Below are 25,128 nucleotides of genomic sequence, written 5' to 3'. Positions count from 1 at the left end.
GTTGCAGCTGTGCTCCATTGTATCCTATTTTTTCAAAGCTCGATTGATGGACAATAGGTTTTTACAGCCATAAAATTCTAGCATTTCAATGAACACCCCCCCCCTCCAATTTTTAAAACAATGATCCACTCGTTTATCTGGTCCATAATGGAGAGGTTGATGCAAATTGTGACTCCAAACCCTGGGAAATTTCCTCTGCCCTCCCACTGTTTTAGATCCTGTTTAGATGCCAAGTCACACTAGGATATGCTCAGATTGTTTGATTTTCAAAGATTGATGTAAATTGCAGAGATAGTTATGACAGTGATTATCAGCATGGAAAATGTTTTAGATCCTGTTTAAATGCCAAGTCACAATGGAACATATTTGAATGAACCACATCAGCAGTGATTTAGTCAGCCTTTATGATTACTTGAAGTAGGGTGACGGGAAAAATCCATGGAAAGGCAGCACTAAGCAGACCATTGGGAGTTCAGATTTTGGCAGTTGTTAAGCCATGACAATAATGTCTAATTCATGCTGTTTTGGTAGCAAAAATACTCCCAAATTGATCTTGTAGTAGACAAGACCTGAACATTTTACACCTTTCCCTATCTGGCCCACATCAGGTCAATTGGAAATTAGAAATCAAATATAAAATATTAAAATAAAAAATAAAATGTATGCCATGCAGACAATACAACTACATTGTTTTTATTTTGAAGGCAACTATTTTTCAATTTATACATGCGTGTGCACCTTTATCGCCCTATTGGTTCGGTCCTCCATTACAGTCCATTTCCCATGTGGCCTCTTGGGAAAATTGTCCACCCGTTCTAAATTAATCCACTCTCTACTTCAAGTATGGCCTCTCTATTTGGGCATTAACTCACCCTGAGCCAATCCAACAGGCCCAATTGTGTTGGTTTGTTGAAACTGAACCTGCCACAGAATAAGACAATAAGCCTAAATAAATTCTGAATATTGTCAGAACATTAGAAAATCAAAATGTCAGAACATTAGGAAAAACAATGGAAAAGCCATAGAAAAGGCTGAAGGGCATATTTAGAGAGCATTTTATTGGAAACCTTTTAGAGCTTTCATTATAAACATTTTGTTTCATAAAAGCAGCATAGCTTGCATGTTAAGCCTCATCATGTATTTTGAATAGCAGTTTCCACTAAAAACATGAGCATTATTTACGTTGTGCAATTTTCCTTAGTAAAACTTCCATAGATTTTTACATATTTTTTTTCAGTAAAAACTCATTGCTGGGCACAGAAAACAGTATCTCCTCCAGATAACAGAAAATCAGTTTATCTTTGTCACATAATTGCTCTAAACACACAGCTGTTTGAGATGAGAAAGTCCGATATTTGCTATCTGAATTTCAAAGAATATAAATACATATTTTCATCTTAGTTGTCCCTATCCCCATATTTTAGCAGACTGCTTTTATTTGTTGTTTGGCACCACCATGTGGCAACTTGAAAAATACACAAAAAATATCCCTAAATGATACAAAAACAAAAATAGAAATCTGAATAATTTGAAGTTACCTTAAAATTGGAATTTTCTCTGAAAGAAATGCATCTTTCTATTGAAGAATATTAACATTTACATTAAGTGCATTTGATTCTACAATACTTCTACAAACTAATTAGATTGAATGGCAATTAAACATTTTTAACCGTGTTGTTGCACATTAATTCTAGAACAATCCACAAGAGTAATATACCTGTATACCATTCACAATATAGGGATCAAAAGGAAAAAGTTCTCTTGCTATGAAAGTAGTAGTAATTGCTTATAAAGTTACCTTACAGAAATAGCAGGAATGAGGCAGGTAAGATTGGGAACACAAGCTTTTCTCTTTTTTGACATCTGACCTTTGTATACAGGTCAGAGACATTCAAAAGATTTTGAAAAGATGTATTTGACAATATATACGACAATAGCCAGGTGTAGACAGTTCTAAGTGGGTGGATGAAAATCTACAGTTTTATTGTAATAGCATGCTTTCAAGCTTTCTTTTTTTAAAAAAAGAACTCTTCCCTTCAAAGTGTTACTCTGATAATGGCAGGAAGAAATGAGAGAAAATTGTTTTTACTTTGCTTAGTACTTGCTTACTTAAATGAAAGCAAGTGCTTTCCAAAATAAGCACAATCTCTCAGAGCAAATTAAAAATGTGTATTCCATTGCTGCAAAAATGATAATCAACAACTGATGGACAATGAAGATATACAAGGGAGGAAGGTCAGACTTGTTCTGCAGTAGACTATCTTTTCAAACTTCAAAACTGAAGTGGCAATTCGACTGATTTGAGAGCTCTGCAAAATCAAAGGCACCCAGGTTTCTCTTCTCTCTCCACAGTTGGAGGGAGAAATGAAAATACTGAAAGTATCGCCATCAGGCCCTCCTGAGGAAAGAAGATGCTACAACTTCCTTGGGCGAGTCACTAATAACTTTATGTGATGTGAAAACAGACAGCATGGATGGACAGTAAATAAGTTAATGTAAATATCAATCCTAAACTAATTGGATGTGTTTTCCTGCAATCCACAATCACATCCTTTTTTCCCAATCTGCTTTGTCCCAAGGGACGGAAATGAAAGAGACACACATTACTTTGTCGAAGCAAGTCAATTAGAAAGAAAATGTCTTTCAATTTTTTATTCAATAAAATGTACGAAGTAATAAAATTTCTAACAAGAAAATGTGATACAACAGAGCCATTACAAAGATGATTTGAGTTTTCCAACAGCCTCATGATTGTTTTGAGGCATCTTTGTCTCATCAGCACTGAGTGGAAACAGAAGAACATGGACACAATACAAAGATCTACTGGCTCCCCCCTCCCCCAATCCACCTCCCACTACCTTGGCCCACCATCTTCTGCCCCCCCTCCCCATTCTAAACTCCTGGGTTGATTCTGCACAAGCACCCTGGCTAAAGAGCTTGCTCATGCCATTCCCTCTTTTCTCCAGCCCCTTTCTTACGAGTTCCTTGCACAAGCACTCACTGTGTACAATTACATATTTTTAACTTAATCACCTGTCAGATTTGCATGCATGTAAAAAAATGGGGAAAATATTAAGGCTATGAATAAACAAAAAAGAAAACCCGCAATATTTTTTTAAAGCTAGGTAGCGAGTAGCATTTTATGAAACATAAGGCTTGAGGCTTATTGATTCTTCAAAATCTGAATTCTCCATTGCTCTTTTTTTTTTTCTTAAATATCAAGGTACCATTGCTCTGTTTTCCCAAATAATGGTTTTCCATTTTCTTTCTTTTCCCAATGACTGGAAGCTTAACTTAGAGATGTTATATTGGAACGCCCCCCAGGAGGGGCTACTATGCGCTTGCTGGCCGAGCGAATACCTTCATCAATCTGAGTACCTGCGGAGCATATATAACAGGGGGAGAGGAAAAAAATATACAAGTTAGAGGACTATTAATATACTCCTGTTCCATTTTGAAAATCTGCTGGAGAAATAGTCCTTAGCTTATTATGTACAAACATGCATTTAAGCAAACTTGCTGGTCAGCTCTGGATATATCTGTGATCACCATGTAGAAAGAACCGGAGATGGATTACACATGTAGAGGTGAGTCACCTCTCTTGCTGTTCTTATGAATTGGCTTCCTCACATATCATTTGTTATGTAGGAACGAAATAGAAGGAATGTGATCTATGAGTAGTGTCAGCAATATGTTCCAGAAAGCCGTAGCATGCATATAGTCCTCTTTTTCCAATATAACATTTGAGGCCTACCAATGTGGCACAGAGGCAAAGATTTTGGAGTAACTAGGGGAAAATATACCAAATATTACTGAGACTTCTCTTCTTGGCTTCTGTTGCAATCAGTGCAATCTTGTCTTACTTACCTGATAAACTAAATCCAGACTGGTGAAGATTCCTTACAGGTGCTGTCTGCCTTGTAGGAGAACCCCGAGTAGAACCTGCAGGGGTACCTCCTTTAGGTGTGGTAGTCAAATCAAACACAGGCCCATCATACATGCCCCTTGGCACAGCATGCATTTCAGCCATCTGTCAGAAGTAATGAAAGGAAGCAAAATTTACAACTGTAATAATGACCCTGGACTTCCTCTTATGAGCGATAGATGTTCAACATCTTGGATAGATTTTCACACAAAAATCTCTTATCACCATCTTATACACTCACATGTTTGGATATGGTGGAAAACAGTGTGTATGTAATTAAATATACAAAAGCCTTTTTAATGTCTATTTTGTTGTGATACCAGACATGTGATGGAGAGGGTGGGGTGGGGTGGGGTGGGGAGGGAGCAGGCTTATTGCGACAGCTTGCTTGTTGAGTTTCATCCTTATTTATAAACTGAAAAACAGCTAATATAATCCAGACGCTGTTGGACATCTAAACACAGAATCATGCTACCCTCTAAAAGCAATACAACAAGAAGAAAATGAAGTTTACAGAGGAAACTAAAGGTGTAATTAGCTTATGTCTTTCACTAACGATTTTTTTTCTTCTGCTCTTCCATTAAAATGTGTCTAATTGTAAGATTTTTGAAGCACTGATGTAAAGACTAGGGATTTATTAGTGGAGTCCCACTCCAATTTAGGAATCTCCCAAATGCTTTCAAATGAAATGATGAAATATTGCAACGGTCTGAATATTTTTCTTGTCCCTTTCCTTAACACTGTTTCAGACAGTAATTTCATATTACAATCCAGGTTTGTCTTACCTTCCTCCTTGCTTTGATGCGCTTGTAGACATAATCTGAAAATGGGATGCCAGGAATGAATCGTCCTGTCCCTTGTGTTATATGAAGGTTGCCATCTTCAAGCATGATCTTTCCCTGACATATGACAACCAGTGGGGCTCCACGGAGCTCCATTCCTTCAAATATGTTGTATTCAGCTGCCTACAACATACAACCGTCAGCATCATTATTATGCAGTTTATGAAAATCAGTGCCCAATCTTAATTTTATATTTAGGTGAGATGAAAATCTAAAATATCTGGAGCAAAAAGGATGGACTTTATTAGGAGTTAAAGAAATACTTAAATAATATCACATCAAATGTTTTTTTTAAAAAACTATTATCTAAGGGGGATTTTGGTTTTAAGGATTAAGAACACAAAGATTCAAGATCTTAATCTTTCAGGTAAAGAGCATTTTGTCCCCATGAATTAAGCAAGTGAGTCATGCAAAAAAACTTAAAAGTAATCAAATTGCAAAATTATTACAGACTTGAAACAGTAATTGTTTCCCAAACTGGAAACTCTTACCACTAGCTTTTTTCCCCCAAAGAGAACCCATGTGAAACAGATGTTCACTTTACTCACAAATTTAGCCCCCGAGATGTGAACTGAAATTCCAACAATTCACTTGTGGCAGTAAATTAACTGATTCAACCATTTAGACAATTACTGTACGAAAAAAACTTACTGACTGGTGGCTTTTAGCAGATACAATTTTCACTGCATCAGGATCCCAAATGACCAGGTCACTGTCTGACCCAACAGCAATCCTGCCCTTCCTTGGATACATGTTGAAGATCTTGGCAGCATTGGTGCTTGTCACAGCCACAAACTGGTTTTCATCCATTTTCCCTGTAGCCTGTAATAAATGACCCATAGAAAACAGACTGAAGCAGGCGTATATCAGGAATGGGTAGGACTGAGGTTACATCCATCCAATGTTTCACCTATTCACATAAAGCTTTACACACCAGTTCTCACTTTTGTTTAATTACCTATCTTATGCAAGTGAGTCTCGGTGGACCACAATTAAAATAATAACCAAAAATAATCAATATGATGAATAAACAAAACCATTAACATGTAATTAAATATTCTTCCTTTTATTGATGTTTCTTCCCTTTTCTCATTGTAATCTCTCCTCAACAAACAATTAAAAATTATTTTAGTACAATTAGATATAAGAATTGGAAAAATATATTAACACGAAAGACCCTGCTACAATAGTGGAAGAGGGATCAAGGCAGGTATTATAACGGCATAGGCATAAAAACTGTACTAGGCACATCCATTCCTATATAAAGAAACCCTATCATAATTAAATATTTCAATTTTAAAGGAAGGGGAAAAGAAACAAAACCCAGACAAATACTCGCTGTTGTTGTATGCAGCAGCTTCTTTTATTGTATCTTCATTTTTCATAGCTGAGTTAGTCTGAGCCAGTTGCCACAATTCACCTTTATTATGAAGGTTTCACGGGAATTTCCTGTCACATCATCCCAAGCTGAACTATGTGGCTGCCTTCCTCCCATAGCTTCTTTTTCTTACCACTGCTTTGTCCCATATAACAGACATCCGTTCTTCAATGCCATTGGTTCCCTCTGGAATGGCGGTGAAGTTGTCTTTCCCAATCGCTTTCTGTGCTGTACTGAATGTACAATGCGCACTTCCAGAGACTTGGAGGTCCCCACTGGCTCAGAGACAAACCAAAAGGTTACATATGCCCTTGATCCATTCAGGGTTTTTATTTTGCTCTACAATTATTTGTAATCTGTTAAAAAGTTTTAATAACCACAAACAGGAGAGGCAATAGATATGGAGAACATATAATTAATGTTTTTTAAAAAATACATATTGTTCCTTGATACAAAGTAATTATTATATTGAAATTTTACTCTTCATAGTATGTAGCCACTTTGTGAAACAGATCCAATTAACTTACAAGGGTCACAATCAGGCAAGGGCAAACAAAAGCAAGAGATTCATAGAAAAGTATCAAGGAAATAACCTTGCTTTTTAAAAAGGAAAACAGGAGTCATAATTTCTTTCTTATTTTAACACTCAAAAAGAAAAAAAAATGATACTGAACACTCCAGTATCTGAAACATTACAATATATTTTCTACTCATGGCACAATTCTTTTAAGAAAGTTTTTTTTTTTTTTGATGTTTTATGAAAGAAATCCTAATAGGAGGATTTATTCTTGCTTTGATTTCAATGACAAGAAATGTTAGGTGTGTGAAGTTGGAGAGGACCCTGTTTTTTTCTGAATCCAGATCTAAGCCCCTGCATTGTAAGGAGCAGGCAGAACAGAATTGTTTTTGGTTGTTGCGTGCGAAAGAAAATCAGGATAGAGTGAATGGGGCAAGCTTGATACATGCTGCCCACTCCCTCTCCAAGTTCCATGGCAACTTATTGCACCAGCTCCCCAACCTGCCTAACAATCTTCCCCCTGCTTTCCTCACTGCAGCCAAGTATGTCAGGACCCCCCACTCCACTGGCTACTCTATCTTCTCAGGGCCTTTTCTCCCTCCCCACAAGTGTTGCTCCTGCTAATATCCCAGCACTGTATATTACACCATTTCACACTTGACCTTCCTGATGCTTCCCTTCCTTCCCCTCAGCCAGTAATGCCTCTTCCTCCTGCTTCTTCCCTAACCATAACAATTCCTGCCCAAAATAGTGCATTTAGATCTGTGCTCAGCACAAATTGACCCACTGCGTTTTATTTACAGATCAAAGATAAAAAGCACAGACGTTTTGGTTTTGGCATCGACTCCCTAAACTAACTCTTCTAAACACAGAAGAGTTTCTCCACATAACATGTTGCATATCCCTTAAGTCAAAAAGCTGCATTTAATTTGTCCTTTAGAGTACATTTACTCTAGTCACATGAGCAACATAACATGAAATGTTTGCATTTCCATGAAAACAAACAGAAAATAACGGTTTTCATATTCAAAAGAGGAGCTTCGGCCTATGCTACAATAGTTCTTTGTTAAACTAGTTCTGCATGTTGACTATGCTGAAGAGCATGTCAAGAGCAGATACAATCATATTAAAACATTGGAGATCCTAAGACCTTGACTGTATCACACAGGTACTTCATAAGATTTATTTTATTTTCTTGAAAAGGAGTGACTCTGTAGTTCAAAGAGTTAATAAGCAGAATGTTACACAAATGTTTTACTGTTTTTGCATTGACTTCAGAATGTTCTGAATTTTGTTTGTATCATAATTTCTATGTGGCAACGAAGGACAAGGCAAAGGGCAATATCAACACCACAGCGGAATTTTATAACAGCCACTGTAAGGATGATATATGTTCAAACCTTTGTACAGTTCAGTCAATATATATATATTGACTGATATATATATATATATATCACTCTGAAAATCTAGATGATTGTATGCAACCACTTGAATTGTTTCAATGTTAGCAAAAGCAGTGGTCAGTTCTAGAGGTGAAGCAGGTTTAAAGCAAACCTTTCACAAAACTTTTCATATTGGTTCCCAAACCGTAAGTTCTTTCTTCTGATTCTCAATGAAGGGCACCATGTGCAGAAAACAATTTTGAGCAGCCAGTGTTGAAAAACAGCAAATGAAGCCAAAAATCTAACTACTCAAATGGCTAAAGGCATAATTAATTCTAACAAGCTGCACATCACATAACCATAAATATATAAGGCAAAGAACTAATCCTAACATCCATGACCCAGTTCAAGACGCCAGATGAACCTGTAATGCAAATTGATTTAATATATTTGCTCTTCACTCCCAGGAGCCAACCTGAAGATCTAACAGAAGCAATCCCCAGGGAATTATTTTCTAAATCTCAGCAAGAGATGCTCTTGATCTCTTACAGCGCAGCAGGATAGTGAATAATCCCTCAGTTTGCTACTTTTCACAAAATGTTGGCAATAGTTTTCTCACAGGAAATATGGTAAAGTGGGAAGCAGAGCTGACGTGACACATACCTTTCACTGCAGGCTATCCCACCTGCAAAGGAGGACAGTTCAAGATGGTTTCCTCATCTGATTTTTGCCAATTAGAATTGTGTTTAACTACTTCTGTCCCTATAAAGTGTGATTGGATGACTTTTCCTATTAACTTGCAGATAAAGAACCAGAGGCTTTTCTAACAATTCCCTATGTTGATGATTATCCCAAGCAATGACAAGTGTTTATCAGCATTGCTATTTAAGTCCCGAAACAGAATTAAGTCACCAAACAGAATTTTGAAGGAGCTTCAGAAATAAGGTTGGTTTTGGAGTTCATGAAATCTTTGACATTAAATTAGGTCAAAGAATGGCATTCCATAGATACCAGTAGCAGGTCAAGAATACACCTGGGAAGGTCCCTACAGGATGACCCAAGTATAAACACTCCAAGATAATTATAGGATGACTCCCTTCAAGTGTAGACATGCCATTGCTATGGCCATACATTTGCAAAAGCCTTTGTGGGATTGAAGAGCAAAAGGCAAAATATAAACAAAACAGTGCACAATAAAGCAGAGGTATTGGCATTGGCATATGATATGATATGATAAAGATGTGAAAATTAGCATTATACAAATCAGCAGAGGCAAACCATTGATCTTTAAATGGAATTCACAAACTATAGCAAATGTGATGATCCAAAACAGAAAGAGGTCTGAAAAGAACTCAAGTAATGCAAGTTCCAATGTATCCAGTATATTTCTTTTTCTTGGGAACAGTGAAGTTCCCTGAATAGAACTCAACAGAAAGCTTGTTATAGGGGAAGCCAGTTCAAATGCCTTCCATGTATCTCCTGCTGGAAATGTTATGAAAGCAGCATATGATTCAGCAGAGACAGTGAATTAAGAGAATTCAGAATGGTAACTTTTGAAATAATGGAAATGTCCCTCTGTGATTATGGCAAACACATGACAAAAGAAAGGTACAAATGCATGGTGAAAGCAATAGAACATCTGAGTCAACTGCTACTAATCTCTCTGAGCTATCCACAGCATGCTCTTAATCCCTAAAGGTATAACTGTGTCCAATCAGAGCACTTAAACATGGCCCCACAGCATTGCATCTGGAAAAGAGAATCTTCAAAACAGTACAGTCAAGATAATTTGCAAAAGTTCAACTTCAAAGTTGAAAGTATGTTTAGGAAAATTAAGGGGGGGGGGAAGGATGACAAAAGGAGTATTTTGGAGACTCTTTAATGCACTACCACTGTGGAGATCAAAGAAAAACTGAAGTGATTTGTGGAAGAACATATGAAAACGAAGGTGGTGACGCTCTAACCAAACATACTGAATTCTGTATAGCCATAGAATTCCATACATGTGGATTACAGAGAACACAGCAGAGAAGCAAAACTTTAATCCAGCATTCGGTTTAAAAATCCATGTATTTCTTTAAAAACCAAGTAATAACAAGTGTCTAAGAATTATTTTTATTGACAGTAGGGGGCAGCAAAAAATAGTAGTAATGGACTTAAAGAGTTGTGCACAGATTTTTATGGAAACTTCCTGTTTCCTGACATCTGTTAGTTGCCAAGGAATAAAGAACTGAAAGGATGTACTATTATTAAGAAAGGGGGGAAAAATTCTTAAAGCCTTATCTAAACAACAGGAAAATATAGAAAATCTTTGGCTTCCAGATGGACTATTTGTCTTATTTTTCTGAATCAAAGGGATGATTAAATCTGGATCTCTAAAACAAAATTTTAATCCAACAATAATCTTAATCTTCTTTTAATTATTTGGTACCAAATACATTTTCCTGCACAGAGAAATCTGTGTCAGTTAGACCATTTTACTAAATATAAACAGAAGCAAAGATTTCTGTCATAGAAATCTCCCGAGGGCTGTACCATAACAGAGAACAACAGAGTAATTTATCAGAAGCAGATGTAGCTTACTTCACATGCATTATCTAGATAAAATGTATTAGCAAAACTATGCATAGCACTTATTCAGACACAGGAATACATAAAATGTCCCATGGTTCCCAAGTAACCATGGCCAAGGTTTTATGTGTAATTCCTATTACCAGAATGGCTATTTTTACTATGATAGTCAGTTTTACCTCTGTTCAAAGAATGCAATGTATTTTAGTTGCCCATTTAATCCTGTGCCAGAATGCATTTCAGAATGCATTTAAATATTATTCTGTTCTATTGGATTATTTTGCTTTTTGGTGATGTAGTGTTGATAAGGTGCTGGACTGCAACTAGGGAGACACAGGATCAAATCCATTTTCAACAAAGGAACCTCACTGGGTGACTTTGGATTAGTCACTCTGTCTCAGTATAACCTACATCACATAATAATTGTTAATGACGTTGTTGCGAAGGGAAAATCGCTGTCAATTCTTGAAGACCGAATCCAAAATAATTGTTTCCCATTAATGAATCATTGTGGGGCTCACCATTGTCCTCCATTTATAATATAATACAATATAATGTATTATATTACTCTTTCATATCTAAATATTCAGCTTTGTAATCAGGGACGTCTGTGTGTATGCTATTGCCAAACTCTAGGCAGCAATACATTTTATTTTAATTTTTTAAAAGAAAGGTAGCAAAAGGAGGGCTTTCCCTTTCCTTGCCATTACCAACCTGGCCAATAAGGAGTTGATGTAATCTGGGGTTGTTGGATCTGGACTCAGAGGTGGGGAGGTCACAAATGCAGCAGCTTTCGCCCAGTTCTTACTCCAGTAATGGGTTCCATCTGTTCCAAGACTGGCTGTGATTGGCTCACCAAACACAACATTGCCTGGCGATTGTCATGGGGGAAAAGGGAGGGAAAAAAGGACAAAGAACATGCATTACAGAAAAGGGAGCAGGAAACCATATCTTTTTTTAAAAGACAGCAATCACTTATTTCTAATGCCTCTTTTGGTTCTGTTGATCCAAACCATGACAACCAGATTTCAAAGCCATGGACAAAGCACCTGGGCTTAAAAATTGATATGTCTTCCAGTTTGCTTTTAAACTCAGATCAGATAAATTTTTGCCTTTAAAGAAAATGAATTACAGACTGCTTTAAAGGAATGCTCTTAGCGTGAGACCTGCTAAATTGAACATTCTGTGTCAGGTAACTAGATACATCTGGGAACCTCGCAAATAAAAATGTAACTGGAACTAAGACTTACAAAAGTGACTCTACCATATTCTTTCTTACCCTACTTAATGCTCCTCCAAATTCAGTCATTTTTTTCCAGTTCTTCTTATCAACCTTACTGCTTGGCAGCTTCCAAGATTATGAAAAGCTTTTGCAACCTTTGAACAATTTCAGAGATGTTTTCTCGCTTTACCTATGCTCCTGTTCTGTAGAATGGGCAAGGGGCACTTAATTCAGGGTGCATTTTGAGGTTGAGGTATCAGATTGAGTGCAAGTTCTGATGAGCAAGAAAATAAGATAGAGTTGAAGATACAAAGCTGAAGCAACATACCTTTTTTCCGGGCTTGTGATATCAGATCAGCTGCACTCTTGCTCATCACTTTAGTTACATACAAAGGGCAGTTGGTCTGGCTGGCAATGGTGATGGCACGGAAGACAGCTTCAGCCTCCAACTGAAAAAGAGGTTAGTGGCTTCATACACATTCATATAGGATAAATAATCTCATAGGACACAATGAATTCATTTTACTGCATAAAGTTTTGTTTTCAAGACCATAAAAAAGATGTCCAAAATTACCCATAATGTATAATTTGTATATAAAACAGACATGATAAAAACAGGTCCAAAATTTTTCTAGCACAATATCTGTACTAAGTGTTTCATTTTCTCTGTAAATCTGGCACTACCTTGGTTTACAACCATCTGTGCATTTTGTAATACAAACACAATGCATTACTATATACAGCAGAAGATTTTGGCTTTCAAGATGAACTGTATTTTTACATAATTGTATGAATTGTATGCTGTATGGATCTTGAATGTGTTACAGAGTAATTAAATGAGTTTGTTGGATGGAGAAAACATGGGTCCATAAAACTGCCAGCTATTTAAATCTGGGAAAGCAGTGAAATATTTATGAAAGTGAAAAAGTTTATTATGTTTAGAGAAATTGCACAATAAAGTGAATGGGCCTAAATTATGGAATGGTTTGTATAAATAAGGAGTTGAAGGTTGACTGTTGTACGAAGCAGAGCAGTCCACAATGGAAGCAAAGCATGGCTGAGAATAAATTGAATATTTAGTATATAGTTTCATACTGGGCAAGAAGCAAGGCAAGACAAATTAACTTCCCTGTGATTATTTTGCAATTATATGGCTAAATGTATCAGAAAAGCTTTTCTTAACAAAGTGTTGTTAGGAGATATAAAGGTTTGAACCTTCTGCAGAAAATGTCATGAAATCTGAAAACAAAAATTAATTGTAGTGTATTTTAGGCTGACTGTATGACATAACAAGGACAAATTATTTAAACATTACAGTATCACTGAAAATAGATACAAGTTATACATAAATTGTGAACAAGCAAATGAGTTCATTGGCTTGTTCAACAAGTATATTGGCTTATTTATTTATTTATTTGTTTGTTTGTTTGTCGCATTTCTATGCCGCCGAACTCCCTGGGGACTCCGGGCATTTTACAACAAAAAATAATGCGAACAATATACCATTATACCATCCTATGGTGGAAAAAGGATAGAAAGGTACAGACAGGTATAGTTAGTGAGGTTGGTGGATTTAGATTTTTCTTTCATATCGTCTTATCTTCTGCTTTTTAAATTCATTTTGCTTATTACTTTTTCCCGCAGCATTCTCCATAAGGTTGCTTATCTTTCAGAGAATAAGTGATGGACATGAGTTTATATATGGAAAACAATATGAAGAATAAAAGAGGTATTATAAATGTAAACCTTGACCAAATGGAATAATATTAATTAATCTTTAATGTAACAGAACAAATTAGTAATTGCTTTTCTTTCTGACATCTAATTACTATATTAATACTTCTCTACTGAGCACACATTTCAATCTAACAAGTAATTTTTAAACAGCCTTTGCCAAGATGATGAAGACCAAAGTGCTAAACTCCCAGTGCTATAATTGCTAACCTGGAAAAAACTGGATTAAAACACTTCTTCACTAATAAATTATGTAACTTGATTATTATTCTGTCAGAGACTGGGGAAATATTTGCACCTGGGTGTTTATATCTGTTGCGATTATAAGGGTTTTTCTTCCTTTCCTGTGAGCCTGTTGGCCACTTTGGCTTTCCATGACACAGTTGGTCTGTACTGCTAGAACTTTCAACACTTCATCAAGTGAGCTAACTTTGGAACATTACATCACTGACGAGTCAGCCTGACTTCAATGGAAATTGCCTTCTGGCTGGCCAAGTATTTAGCAGAACTGGCTAAATACTGTTACACAGGAAAGGGGAAAAACAAACAAAGAGTATCCTGAAAGGACACTGTCCTAAACACACTAATTATTCAAGGCTCCAAAAATGTGAGGCTTTTAAAAAGTTTAGCTTATAGCTCAGGCAGCTGTATATGAAGACTATGTTTTTCTCTCTTGAAGTATGAACTCTGGTGAAAGTAATCATTGAAACAAATTCTAGGTAGTTTTATTACACATGGTTATCAGTCAACTGGGGCAACATAGTGGAATGCTACAACTGCAATTGTTTTATTAAGCATGTAGACATACTCATACAGAACATGATAGCACAGATGTCTGCTGTGACATCATCATGTGGCCTAGTTATTTAAATCAGTGAGATGTTTGCTTGAAAAGCTAGAGAACTTGAGAACATATAGATATTTCGGCATGAAGCCAAAAATGCCAGCCTGAAGATGACGAATGAGACTTCGTCAAAACGTCGTCAAGACACTTCCAATTTTACGCGGGAGAAAACTCGAATAACCAAAGACCTACATACAAACACCTGCGAAAACCTCAGAAAACATTTAAATAGATATATCTATAAAAAACCTTACAAACCACCTGTGTTGAAATGCAGGTCATTTTTCTACCCTATGTTTTTTGTGTCCTTCTTAGGTTTTAGTTAAGATAGGCATCAGAGGAAATGTTCAACTCTTTTTTCCAATTACTTATTACAACATGTCTTTCACCTAGCATCTTAAATGTATCCAATAATAATATTTTGTGTAGCATTTCTCACAAGCAAAAGTGTGCATCTTCTACATGATTATTATTAGGTGATGGCTGAATTTCAAAACCACCTCTTATATACCATCAGTCTCTTTACTAACAAAGACATTTGCTAATCAATATAATTGTTTCACAAATAAGATTTGAATCAGGCATAATAATCAGGCTACTAAAGAGATTCAGCATCTCTAAAATGGCAACAGTACCACATAAACCTGGGGTAACTATCTGAACAAATGATTTAAATTTCCATTCTTTCCCTTTCCTCCAAATCTTCAACATTAGCTACAAATGTTTAGCAAGAAGAGAAAATGTACAACACTGTACCAAGATGATTGGAGTAAAGTTTCTTTTAAAATCAATAGTAAAAATATGTTATCATTTAATGTCCTCTTAATTTCCTAGTTAGATAAAACTATTACTGTCAAAAAATGAATTTTAATTCTTTGTGGATACATAATATTTTATTGTTATACATTGTAATTTTCATACTTCTTTGTGAAGCAGAATCATGTGGCCAGCATAATAAAACAGCATTAAGAGTATTAACTCAATTTAAAAAAAACAGTATTGTCACAAAATGATTACCCATAAATTAAAATGTTCAGGAATTTACAGACCAAATAATAATACATTAATAATAATTAATCTAATTGACACGTTTATTTCTGCTGCATGAATTTTGATTTAAAGGAACTATGGCTCTTAAACTGAATTGAGAATTTAGCAAATTTCTAGCAACTGTTTTTGCAAACATGTGCTCATGGAAGTTTTTTTTTTTAAATTATCCGAATTTTTAATACCCACTTTTCAAATCTAAGCTTTCTACTGCTCACAGGTACATGTAAAAAGTTAAAGGTTCATGAACAGATAATGGGATGTACAGTATATATAGATCCTGTGGATTATTTTGAACACTATTCTGATTCATGTCTTTAACAGGAATTTGCACCACCTAGTTCTTCATATAGTTGTAAATTTGCATTTAAAAATGCATGCATATAGTGTATAATTTCCAACCAATTGTATAAACTATGCTTTTTCATCCATCAGCAATATATTACCTCTTCTGGTCTACTTAGCACATGACCCTCCGGGCCAGTTATTCCCATCTCCAACATCCTAGTTTGCTCCTAAAGAACAGAACAACATTGAGACCTGAATCAGAAACAAGTTTCATTATTTCTTGATTTAACTGTTAGCTAAATGTATTGTGAATAATTTAAAACAAATGTTTTACACCTACCTTTTTTTCTCTTAGTATTAGTTTTAAACATTTAAATAAGAAATTTGAAAAAATGATTTAAATGTATACATATAATTGAACTTTACATAGATAGCATTCATTATCTATTGTTTTGTTTTTGTACAAATTAGCCTTTAGGAAATCATATGAAGGCAACATTAAAAGTGTGACCGAAGTGTAGCAACAAAGATTTCAAACAATTAATTAGTACAGGTAGTCCTCGACTTATGACCACAATTGAGCCCAACATATTTGTTGTTAAGTGAAACATTTGTTAAGTGAGTTTTGCCCTATTTTACATCTTTTCTTGCCACAGCTGTTAAGTGAATCACTGAAATTGTTAAATTAGTAATACGGTTATTAAGTGAATCTGGTTTCTCCACTGACTTTCTTGTCAGAAGGTCACAGAAGGTGATCACATGACCCCAGGTCACTCCAACCGCCATAAATATGTACCAGTTGCCAAGTATCCAAATTTTGATCACATAACCACAGGGATGCTGCAACAGTCATAAGTGTGAAAAATGGTCATAAATCACTTTTTTCAATCCCATTGTAACTTTGAACAGTCACTAAATGAACTGTTGCAAGTCGAGGACTACCTGTATTTGAAAAATCTGGAGATGGTCAAGCTTGTGTATCTAGGAAGTGGACAGGCCTACAACATTAACTCAGAGACTGCTGCAGCTTTACTAGTTATTGGCAGTGAGAAAGCCCATATTTGAAGCTGAACTGATACAGAATTAAGGCTAAGCATACTGTACAACTCAAGCATTTATATTGTCCAGTTGCGATCGAAGGACTCACTTGACTTGTCAAATAAATATATTCAGGAGGCCCTCGATTTCCGACCACAATTTCCTCTGGTAAGCAAGGCAGCTGTTAAGTGAGCCGCACCTGATTTTCCCGCCTTGTTTGCCATGGCGATTAAGTGAATCACTGCAGTTATTATTAAGTAAAGTAACACAGTCCATTAAGCAAATCTGGCTTCCCTCTTTGACTCTGCTTATTGGAAGCCTGCTGGGAAGATCACAAATGGCAATCAAAGGACTCCAGGATACTATAACCACCGGTTGCTAAGGGCCCAAATTTTGATCATGTGACTGAGGGGATGCTGTGGTGATTGTTAAATGCAAAGATTGGTCGTAAGTCACTTTTTTCAATGTTACTGTAACTTTGAACAGTCACTAAACAAACTGTTGTTAACTTGAGGGCTACCCATGCAATATGTCATAAGGTATTCTTTTCACACAGTACAATATTTCCATATATATCTTCATAGTGTTGCTTGCATGTTTATTTATTTATTTCATATGGCACAGCCAAATGTAGCATTAGTGCATAAAATTCACAGAAACCACATATCAATTGTGTACGTGCTTGCTTGCTGTTATTTGGTCAAGAAAAGGCAAAACATTACCTGTGCAATTATGTCCCCATTTTCAGCATGAACCTGAGCTACTGCACCAAGTTCTCCTAAGAAACTAAATATCTCATACAGCTGAAAAACAGGATGCAATAAGAAAGGCAGTATTAAAAGTTTATCTCAGAAAATTTATCTCTGTATAGTAATGTCTCAAATGAACACATTTTGTTAAAATTATGGGCTCTTAATAAATTAACCATTACCTGCTAGTAATAAAAAAAGAAACTGATGTTTATCCCATGCACTACTGACTAAATCTTACAACTTATAATTACAACTATATTATGTGCAGCATCTGCTTCATAATTAGATGTTTTGAAAAACATTTAAAAATTAATAACAAGATAATTGAATCATTGGGGTTGCAATGTGTTTAGGACTGGGCATGGACTGCAACCCCAAAACCAATAATCTTACTAAAATTGGTCGTTGAAACCAATTTTGGAACCAGTTTTCTGTTCCTGCTTCTCTAACTAATGAATGGAACTTGGGATCCGTCTTCTTTTTTGATTTACTATACTTATCAAGTGCCTCTTTAAAAATTTTAAAGTTATTTACAAAATATATAAATAACCATATAACACTGCAAATTATCACCAAAACTCATCTTCTAAGAGTGCATTGTTTCCACTCATCTTCTAAGAGTGCATTGTTTCCACTGAAGGTAGAAGTATCTTACAGCTCATTCTTGTTATATCGCCAGAAACCTACCTATTAAATATTTAAAAATCTACCTTATATATTTTAATTGGAGGGCTTGGGTAAACAACATAATAGTTTTGGCATACATCATATTTTTATTAAGGGAAGTTAAATAATTGGAGCTATCGCATTCTGATAAAGTTATGTTGCTTTTGAATATTGGAGTATGATTTCTAATAACCAATGTTTTATTTTTATCAAGTGTGGCTACAAACCTCCCATGAGGGATTACATACATCATTAGTGTGGTTTTCTTTTCATTTATTTCTAATGCCACTTCTCTTGTTTTTAATTTCACATGGGATCACTAAAATAACATACAGCCTTCCAAATTAAAATACATTAAAAATCTGAATAATTTTTTTCAGACAAATGTTCAATTTTTTATACGAGTACAATAAACCATTTCTTACCTCTGTGTTTGACATCTGGTACAAATCCTTATAGGCCATGTAAACCAGGAAAGAGTTAACTCCTAAAGTACAGAAAGATTATACAACACAAGTATTGGCAAAGAAGTAATATAAAAATATTCTGTACACAGGGTGGAATGGAAGTCTTTTGCAAAAATATCTTAAATGTAATGAAACATATTGCTCACACTCTGAAAAACAACCAGGGTGTTGTGCAATCCACTGTTCCTTAGTTTATTATTTCTCGTAAGATTATAGAAATAATCCTCACATGATGAGGATCGCTTCTGAAAAGATGAAAATATTATCCACATTTGCATATTATGGTAAACTATAATTTATGTTTATGCAAAGAATCAGTTCCTTTGAGAAGTTCATAATGCTGGGAAAGGGGAAGAAAAGAGAAAAATCAATGGCGATGTGTGTTATTATTGGTAAAGAACCAGATTGATGAAAGAGCATTCTAGAGAAGATTATTAAGAGTCTGATCTGACTTGATGACAATAATTTAGCTTATAGGTTGCTCAAGGATGCTTTCCAAAGCATTGAGTCTATATATTCTCAGTTCTGTTCTCTTCAGATAATTAGGGAGGAAGTAAAACAGACTTATAATAGTTTCTGGTGTAGTAATTCCAGGTAAACCAGGAATTGTAATTTAAAATAAACTTTAGAATTCATTGACAGCCAATCAACTAATAAAAAATAGCCAATTGTTCAGTTAGTCAGTAAATTAAAATTTTAATTATCCAAAAAGCGGGGGACGGGACTTGTGGCTACCATTTATAAAGCTCTTTATGAAAAGATATAGTGATCTGGAATCACTATTTGGATCAAAATCAACATTTGGAATGGGGAATGCATTTGCAGTGCTAAACAATTGATATTGCTCTTTGTAAATAATTGTTTACACTTCATATACTATGAAGCTAAATTCACAGTGAAAAAAAGCTTTCATTTTTAAAATGAAGAAACTGCATTAATTGCAACTAAATCTGAATTGCAAGCTTTTGCTCCCTAAGTCACCCATCCAGAACAGTATTTTAACTCTTGCCACAAAGAACTGAAGATACTTTCCTTGAAGAATGACAAATAAGGAGTTTAAAAAATTGTTGCAAAAGTTATTTTGCACACACATTCAGACTAATAAATAGCAATTAAGTTTCACTCAAAGAAAGCATTAAGAAAACTGGCTGGAACAGAGTGTTAGTTTAGGTTCATTGTTGTATAACTTATTACTCAAGCAGAATAGCAATTAGAATGAGAAAAGCCAAGAGATCTTGGAACTAACAGACCTTTCTCTTTGATGAGTGTTTGCACTTCCTGCTTGACGCTGTCATTCCAGTGGGTGATGTCCACATGCAAGGAGTAGTCACAGCAAGCTTTCCCATCACCCCATTCTCTCCATTTCTCATAAGCTTCTACCAGGCTTGATTCAATTTCAGGTACAACATGGTCAACTGTGAAAAAGAGTAAGCTCTAGCAGAGAATCAAGAACAGATGTCCTTTCCTCCCGAGTTTGTCTGCTAAACTATGTCCTCAGTATCCCAAATCAAATGTCCATTCATTGTGAAACATTATTACTCACAATGATTAAAATACTATGTCTGGCTAAAGGGTTAAAAAAAAAACCTAAATACTTCAGAGATCAGCTAATTAAATTCTTATGGCTTCAGTGTCTTATTTAGAATATTGCTTTTGCAGTCTGAAGAACAGAAGAGGTATTATTTTAGTCCTCGTTCTTGTATAAAAATAAGAAAATTGTTTAGGTCAATTCAGTGAAACTCATTAATTTACTAATCTAAGGGGAAAATATTTGAAGTTAGAAACATTTTATAACTGTGCAGAATAAACTTTGCATTTTCATATTTATTAACTTTTATGCAGCAAACGAGCCAGAAATACATCTTATTCCTTGTAATCTCTGACATAAAATGAATTTGCTGGACAGGGATTAAAAAAATAAGGCCCTAATTTAATATTAGAAATATTCTAGATGCTTCTACTAGATTTTTGTTGAGATTCCAGCCTTTCTATCCTCTACAATTACCCATTTAAAAAAGTATGTATAGCTTCCTAAAATGCAATCTAAACACTTTCTGCTGTGACTGGTGTAATCTTCAATTTTCATTTCAGACTTTTCGTGTGGCAAACAACTGCAACAAGCATTAGACATGGCAAACCAAGAAGGAAACTATTGCATCAACTGTTTATAATTGAAATTAATCCTGATTTTTTAAAATGCAGTAATTCAAAAGGCTTCAGCAAAAGGCTAAGCTGTGGACTAGACTTCAGTGGTGTTAAATTGACTTAAAATGTGAGTCAAGAATTTCTCTTCCATTTTAGTTTGCTCTGAGACATATTTGGCCAAGTGCCTATTTCTTTCTGCAGGCATTTACTATTTGTTAAGGACCATAACAGCTGAAATCTAGGCATGGGCAGAAATATTTATTAGCTATTCTGAACTATTTAAGGTTTTCCTTATAGATTTTAACCAAAATATGCAGATGACTGAGTACTGTAAGAACTGAAGATAATGGCCAGTTCCTAGACTTCTGAAGTAGTTTTCAGAAAAGTCTGTCCCATGGACAAAGTGCACATGATCCTAAAAAGGGTTACAGGTGCATATTATATACCAGAAATTTAGCTTGCATCATCATCATCATCATAAAAACGGGACTACTATCTAACAACATTGAAAGTGGATCGAAAAATCTTCCTTGCACTTACTGATCATGGTAGTCCCACCCGCCAGAGCTGCTTTTGTCCCCTGGAAGAAATCATCCACAGCTGTCATTCCTTTGTATGGCATCTGCAAGTGAGTGTGGACATCAATTCCACCAGGGATAACCATCCTCCCATTGGCTTCTATAGTCTTCACTCCTCCAGGAACTATTAAGTTGTCACCAAGTTGCCTGATTGGGAAAAAAAATATCAAAATAGTTAGAGATAGGAACATCCATTTATAATGAAAAATGAAAACCCTCCATAGAATTTAAGCATCATTTTCTCATGTATTTGTTATTTGCCTCAGTTTGTATCATTCAAATATTTATTTTTAATTTATTATTAAATGCACAACCCAACTGTTTGTGTAAACTCACAAGGTAGCTTACAAAAATATAAAACATTCAAAATATAAAACATATCCATGACCCCAAATTAACAGAAACAAAAATATAACACTGATATCATTAAAACAATGAACTTTTTAAAGTTTCTTGATAGAGATTCAGTTTTGGCAACAGGTTATCTGAGACCCACCTCTCCCTGATTATATCAGCCCACCCAGGGGTGAAATCCAGCAGGTTCTGACAGGTTCTGGAGAACTGGTAGTGGAAATTTTGAGTAGTTTGGAGAACCGGCAAATACCACCTCTGGCTGGCCCCAGAGTGGGGTGGGTATGGAGATTTTGCAATATCCTTCCCCAGGAGTGAGGAGGGAATGGGGATTTTGCAGTATTCTTCCCCTGGAGTGGGGAAGGAATGGAGATTTTGCAGTATCCTTCCCCTACCATTCCCAAGCCACGCCCACCAAACCACACGACACCACGCCCACAGAACTAGTAATAAAAAAAATATGATTTCACTACTGAGCCCACCTCATTAGTAGTCCTTGGTGCACTCTTCAACTCTGAGCCACAAATATTTTTCTTTACTGGCACCCTATTAGTTCTGGCAGAGAAGGTGTGCTGTGGACACTATCTGCCAGGGACCTACATTTGGACGGTCCCAGTAGGTGGACCTTCTCTACCCTGTGCTCATCCTATTGAACATCCTCCCCACAATTAAATTAGCTTCATCCCTCTTGGATGGCCTTGGAAGTCCGTCAATATCTGATTATGTCATCAGGCCTGGGAGCCCCAGGGAACCAGTGACTTGTCTAGATGGCTCCATAATTGAGGGAATGTATTCATTTTCTCTTTGCCGGGGGCAGGGGTGGGGGCTTGTGTATATTTCACCTTTAATTAACTTTTTATTTTTAAATGTTAACTTTTTTATTTTCAAATGCCGGTCTGTATGTTATGATTTTATTTAATTATTGTACAATCGCCCCGAATCCCTGATCTGAGATGTACAGCTTTATACATTTGTTTGATAAAGCAATGAATGAATAAATAAATAAATACATAAAATTATTACTTTGCAGAAGCGCAAAGGTATTTCATTCTTGCTTTATTCTGCAAACAATGTGTGTCTCTTCAAGAAAAAGAATGTACTTTATTAAATAAAGATATAAACTTTTTTTTTACCAGAGGTGTTTTATATATCGCAACAATAATGTTACAGATTAGGTTGAAACCCAACAAAATCAGCAGATACAAAGCTTTTCTTCTGCTTCTTATTGTCTCAGGGAAAAGCAACAGGGAAAAATGTTATGGAATAGTTTGCTTTGGATTTCCCTAAATTGCAAAGTTGTGGGAGCAGGTAAAGGTTCAAGTAAGAAAGTTAGAAGGACCAAGTCAGATGGATGTCTTGACAAGCATTTGAGAAGCAACTGGTTGTCAGTCTGTTTCAGCACAAAGGTGGGAAAAAGATTTGAACTATGGAACTGATATGAATTCAAGCCTGTTGGCAGTTGCTGTTTTTCTTATTTAATTTCAGTTTTTCTAGAATCTGTAATATAATTAGCTTTTGAAAGATAATGTTTTTGAATCTGTGTTTGCTGTCTTCAAGCTCAAGTAACTATGTGGATAAAGCTTACCACTGGATTTTCAAAAACATTAAAAGTACAGGTATTCAATGTTTGGTTTCACCTTATCTAGAAAAACAGTAGGCAATTTTTAATACTGCAGCTGCCATTTGTTTACCTCTTAATTCATCCTTTTTTGCTATATTGTCTTCCCTTATTTTACTTTATTTATTTGCTTGTATCCCGTCTTTATTATTACAAACAACTCAAGGCAGCAAATATACCCAACATAGCTTAGTTCTATTTTTCCCACAGTAACAAAAGTGAGGTGGCTTGGGTTGAAAGAGAGTGACTGGCCCAAGATTACCCAGACAACTTCCGTGGCTAAGGTGGGACTTGAACTCACTGACTCCCGCTCTCTAGCCTGGTGCCTTAACCACTAGTCCAAATGTGGCTCCCCCCTCTTACTGATTGGGGAAGGAATAGCAACAATCCCCAAGTATACTTAGCAAGTCAGGGCTATGCCTAAGGGACACTGAGAGCTTTAAACATAAAATCCTACACTCAGGTAAGTGCTCTTCCTCACTTTCAGATTCTTTCCTCCTTTGCATTCCTCTACATCCCTTGCAAGTGTGTTTAGAAGACTGGGCTGGAAGTACTATTGAGGTCTAAAGAGGGAGGGAGCACTGGCAAAACTCTGCTTTTCATAAGCAGGAGGATGCTGAACAAATTTGAGAGCCAATCCAACATATTGAAGTCTTGTGATAATAGCAAAACATACAATAGTGTGCACAGAAGCAATTTCCTACAACAAAATAATACCATTTCCCTGAAAATAAGACCTATCCTGAAAATAAGCCCTATCATGTTTTTACATGTGCACATAATATAAGCCCTAGCCACAAAATAAGCCCTACTTAAGAACCTGCGCCGCTGCCTGCCCACTCCATCTAGTTTCTCGCGGTAACACAGCCACGAAGTGATGCTGGGGGGATGGAGTTGCCACATGTGCTCCGCACCAGCTTACCTCAAGGTCCCCGCAGCCAGGCCATCCACACCCCAATACTTGCCTTGTGGGCATGTGCAGCAAGAGCCCACATTGCCATCGGCCCACTTCTGCTTGCTTGTGGCTGCAACAGAGCCCGAGCCCGAGTGGTGTGTTGGTGCCACGGCCCATGAGGTGAGGCAGGTGTCGGGGCATGGATGCCCTGGCTTTGGAGACCCTGAGGTAGGTTGGTGTAGGGTGTGTGGAACACACCAGCTGCCCACCTCGCCTCATGGCACATCACTTGGCTTCCTGATCCATTGCAGCTGCGAGCAAGCAGAAGAAGTGGGCCAATGGCCACTTGGGGTCCTGCTGGATGGGGCTGCTGGAGCTGCTGCCATGAGGTGAGGCAAATGTAGGGGTGTGGGTGGCCTGGCTGCGGGGGCCGTGAGGTAAGCAGGGGCTTGGGGCAGCTCCACCGTTCCTGCTTCGCAGTGGCGGCACTGATGCATCGCATGGCCTCCTGCCCCACTGCAAACAAGCAGAAGTGGGCTTCCTATACATGGAAAAAATAAGACACCCTTGAAAAATAAGCCCTAGTTCTTATTTTGGGCCCCAAAATAATTTTTCCCCCAAAATAATTTTCGGGGAAACACGTATAATTACAATGAAATTTCATTAAATAAACTGAACTGATAAAGGCATGGCATGACAAAATTGTCATCATCGAAAATAGATAATATCACCGTGAAAAATATTTTTAAAATGTGCATATTACATTTTCTGGAAAGTTGCCTAATATAATAATTCCTAAAATTCAACACCTTTTTTCTATTCAAATAAATAAACAAATTATACAATCATATTTGAACCAATGAAAGAA

The 25,128-nt window shown here is 36.3% G+C and overlaps 1 protein-coding gene across 2 annotated transcripts in view; it reads right to left on the bottom strand.

The window, feature by feature from the left end:
- Positions 1 to 2,637: 2,637 nt before the first annotated feature.
- DPYSL3 (dihydropyrimidinase like 3) overlaps positions 2,638 to 25,128 on the bottom strand; it is a 70,311-nt gene continuing 47,820 nt past the window's right edge. For both annotated transcript variants that reach the window (XM_034405219.3, XM_034405223.3), the window contains exons 3-14: positions 21,359 to 21,543; positions 19,924 to 20,088; positions 18,632 to 18,693; positions 17,511 to 17,591; positions 15,909 to 15,977; positions 12,166 to 12,286; positions 11,330 to 11,486; positions 6,279 to 6,420; positions 5,419 to 5,589; positions 4,711 to 4,890; positions 3,868 to 4,030; positions 2,638 to 3,378 (exon numbers count right to left, since the gene is read on the bottom strand). In XM_034405219.3, the coding sequence (XP_034261110.1) occupies positions 3,290 to 3,378; positions 3,868 to 4,030; positions 4,711 to 4,890; positions 5,419 to 5,589; positions 6,279 to 6,420; positions 11,330 to 11,486; positions 12,166 to 12,286; positions 15,909 to 15,977; positions 17,511 to 17,591; positions 18,632 to 18,693; positions 19,924 to 20,088; positions 21,359 to 21,543 (1,585 nt within the window). In that variant the 3' untranslated portion in view covers positions 2,638 to 3,289. The remainder of the gene's footprint in view (positions 3,379 to 3,867; positions 4,031 to 4,710; positions 4,891 to 5,418; positions 5,590 to 6,278; positions 6,421 to 11,329; positions 11,487 to 12,165; positions 12,287 to 15,908; positions 15,978 to 17,510; positions 17,592 to 18,631; positions 18,694 to 19,923; positions 20,089 to 21,358; positions 21,544 to 25,128) is intronic.

The sequence above is a fragment of the Pantherophis guttatus genome, chromosome 2 (assembly GCF_059756535.1).
Source record: "Pantherophis guttatus breed Tessera chromosome 2, ASM5975653v1, whole genome shotgun sequence".
In the NCBI taxonomy this organism is placed as follows: Eukaryota; Metazoa; Chordata; class Lepidosauria; order Squamata; family Colubridae; genus Pantherophis; species Pantherophis guttatus.
Note: the sequence above shows the minus strand (reverse complement) of the source record. Positions and strands in the feature narration are given on the sequence as shown.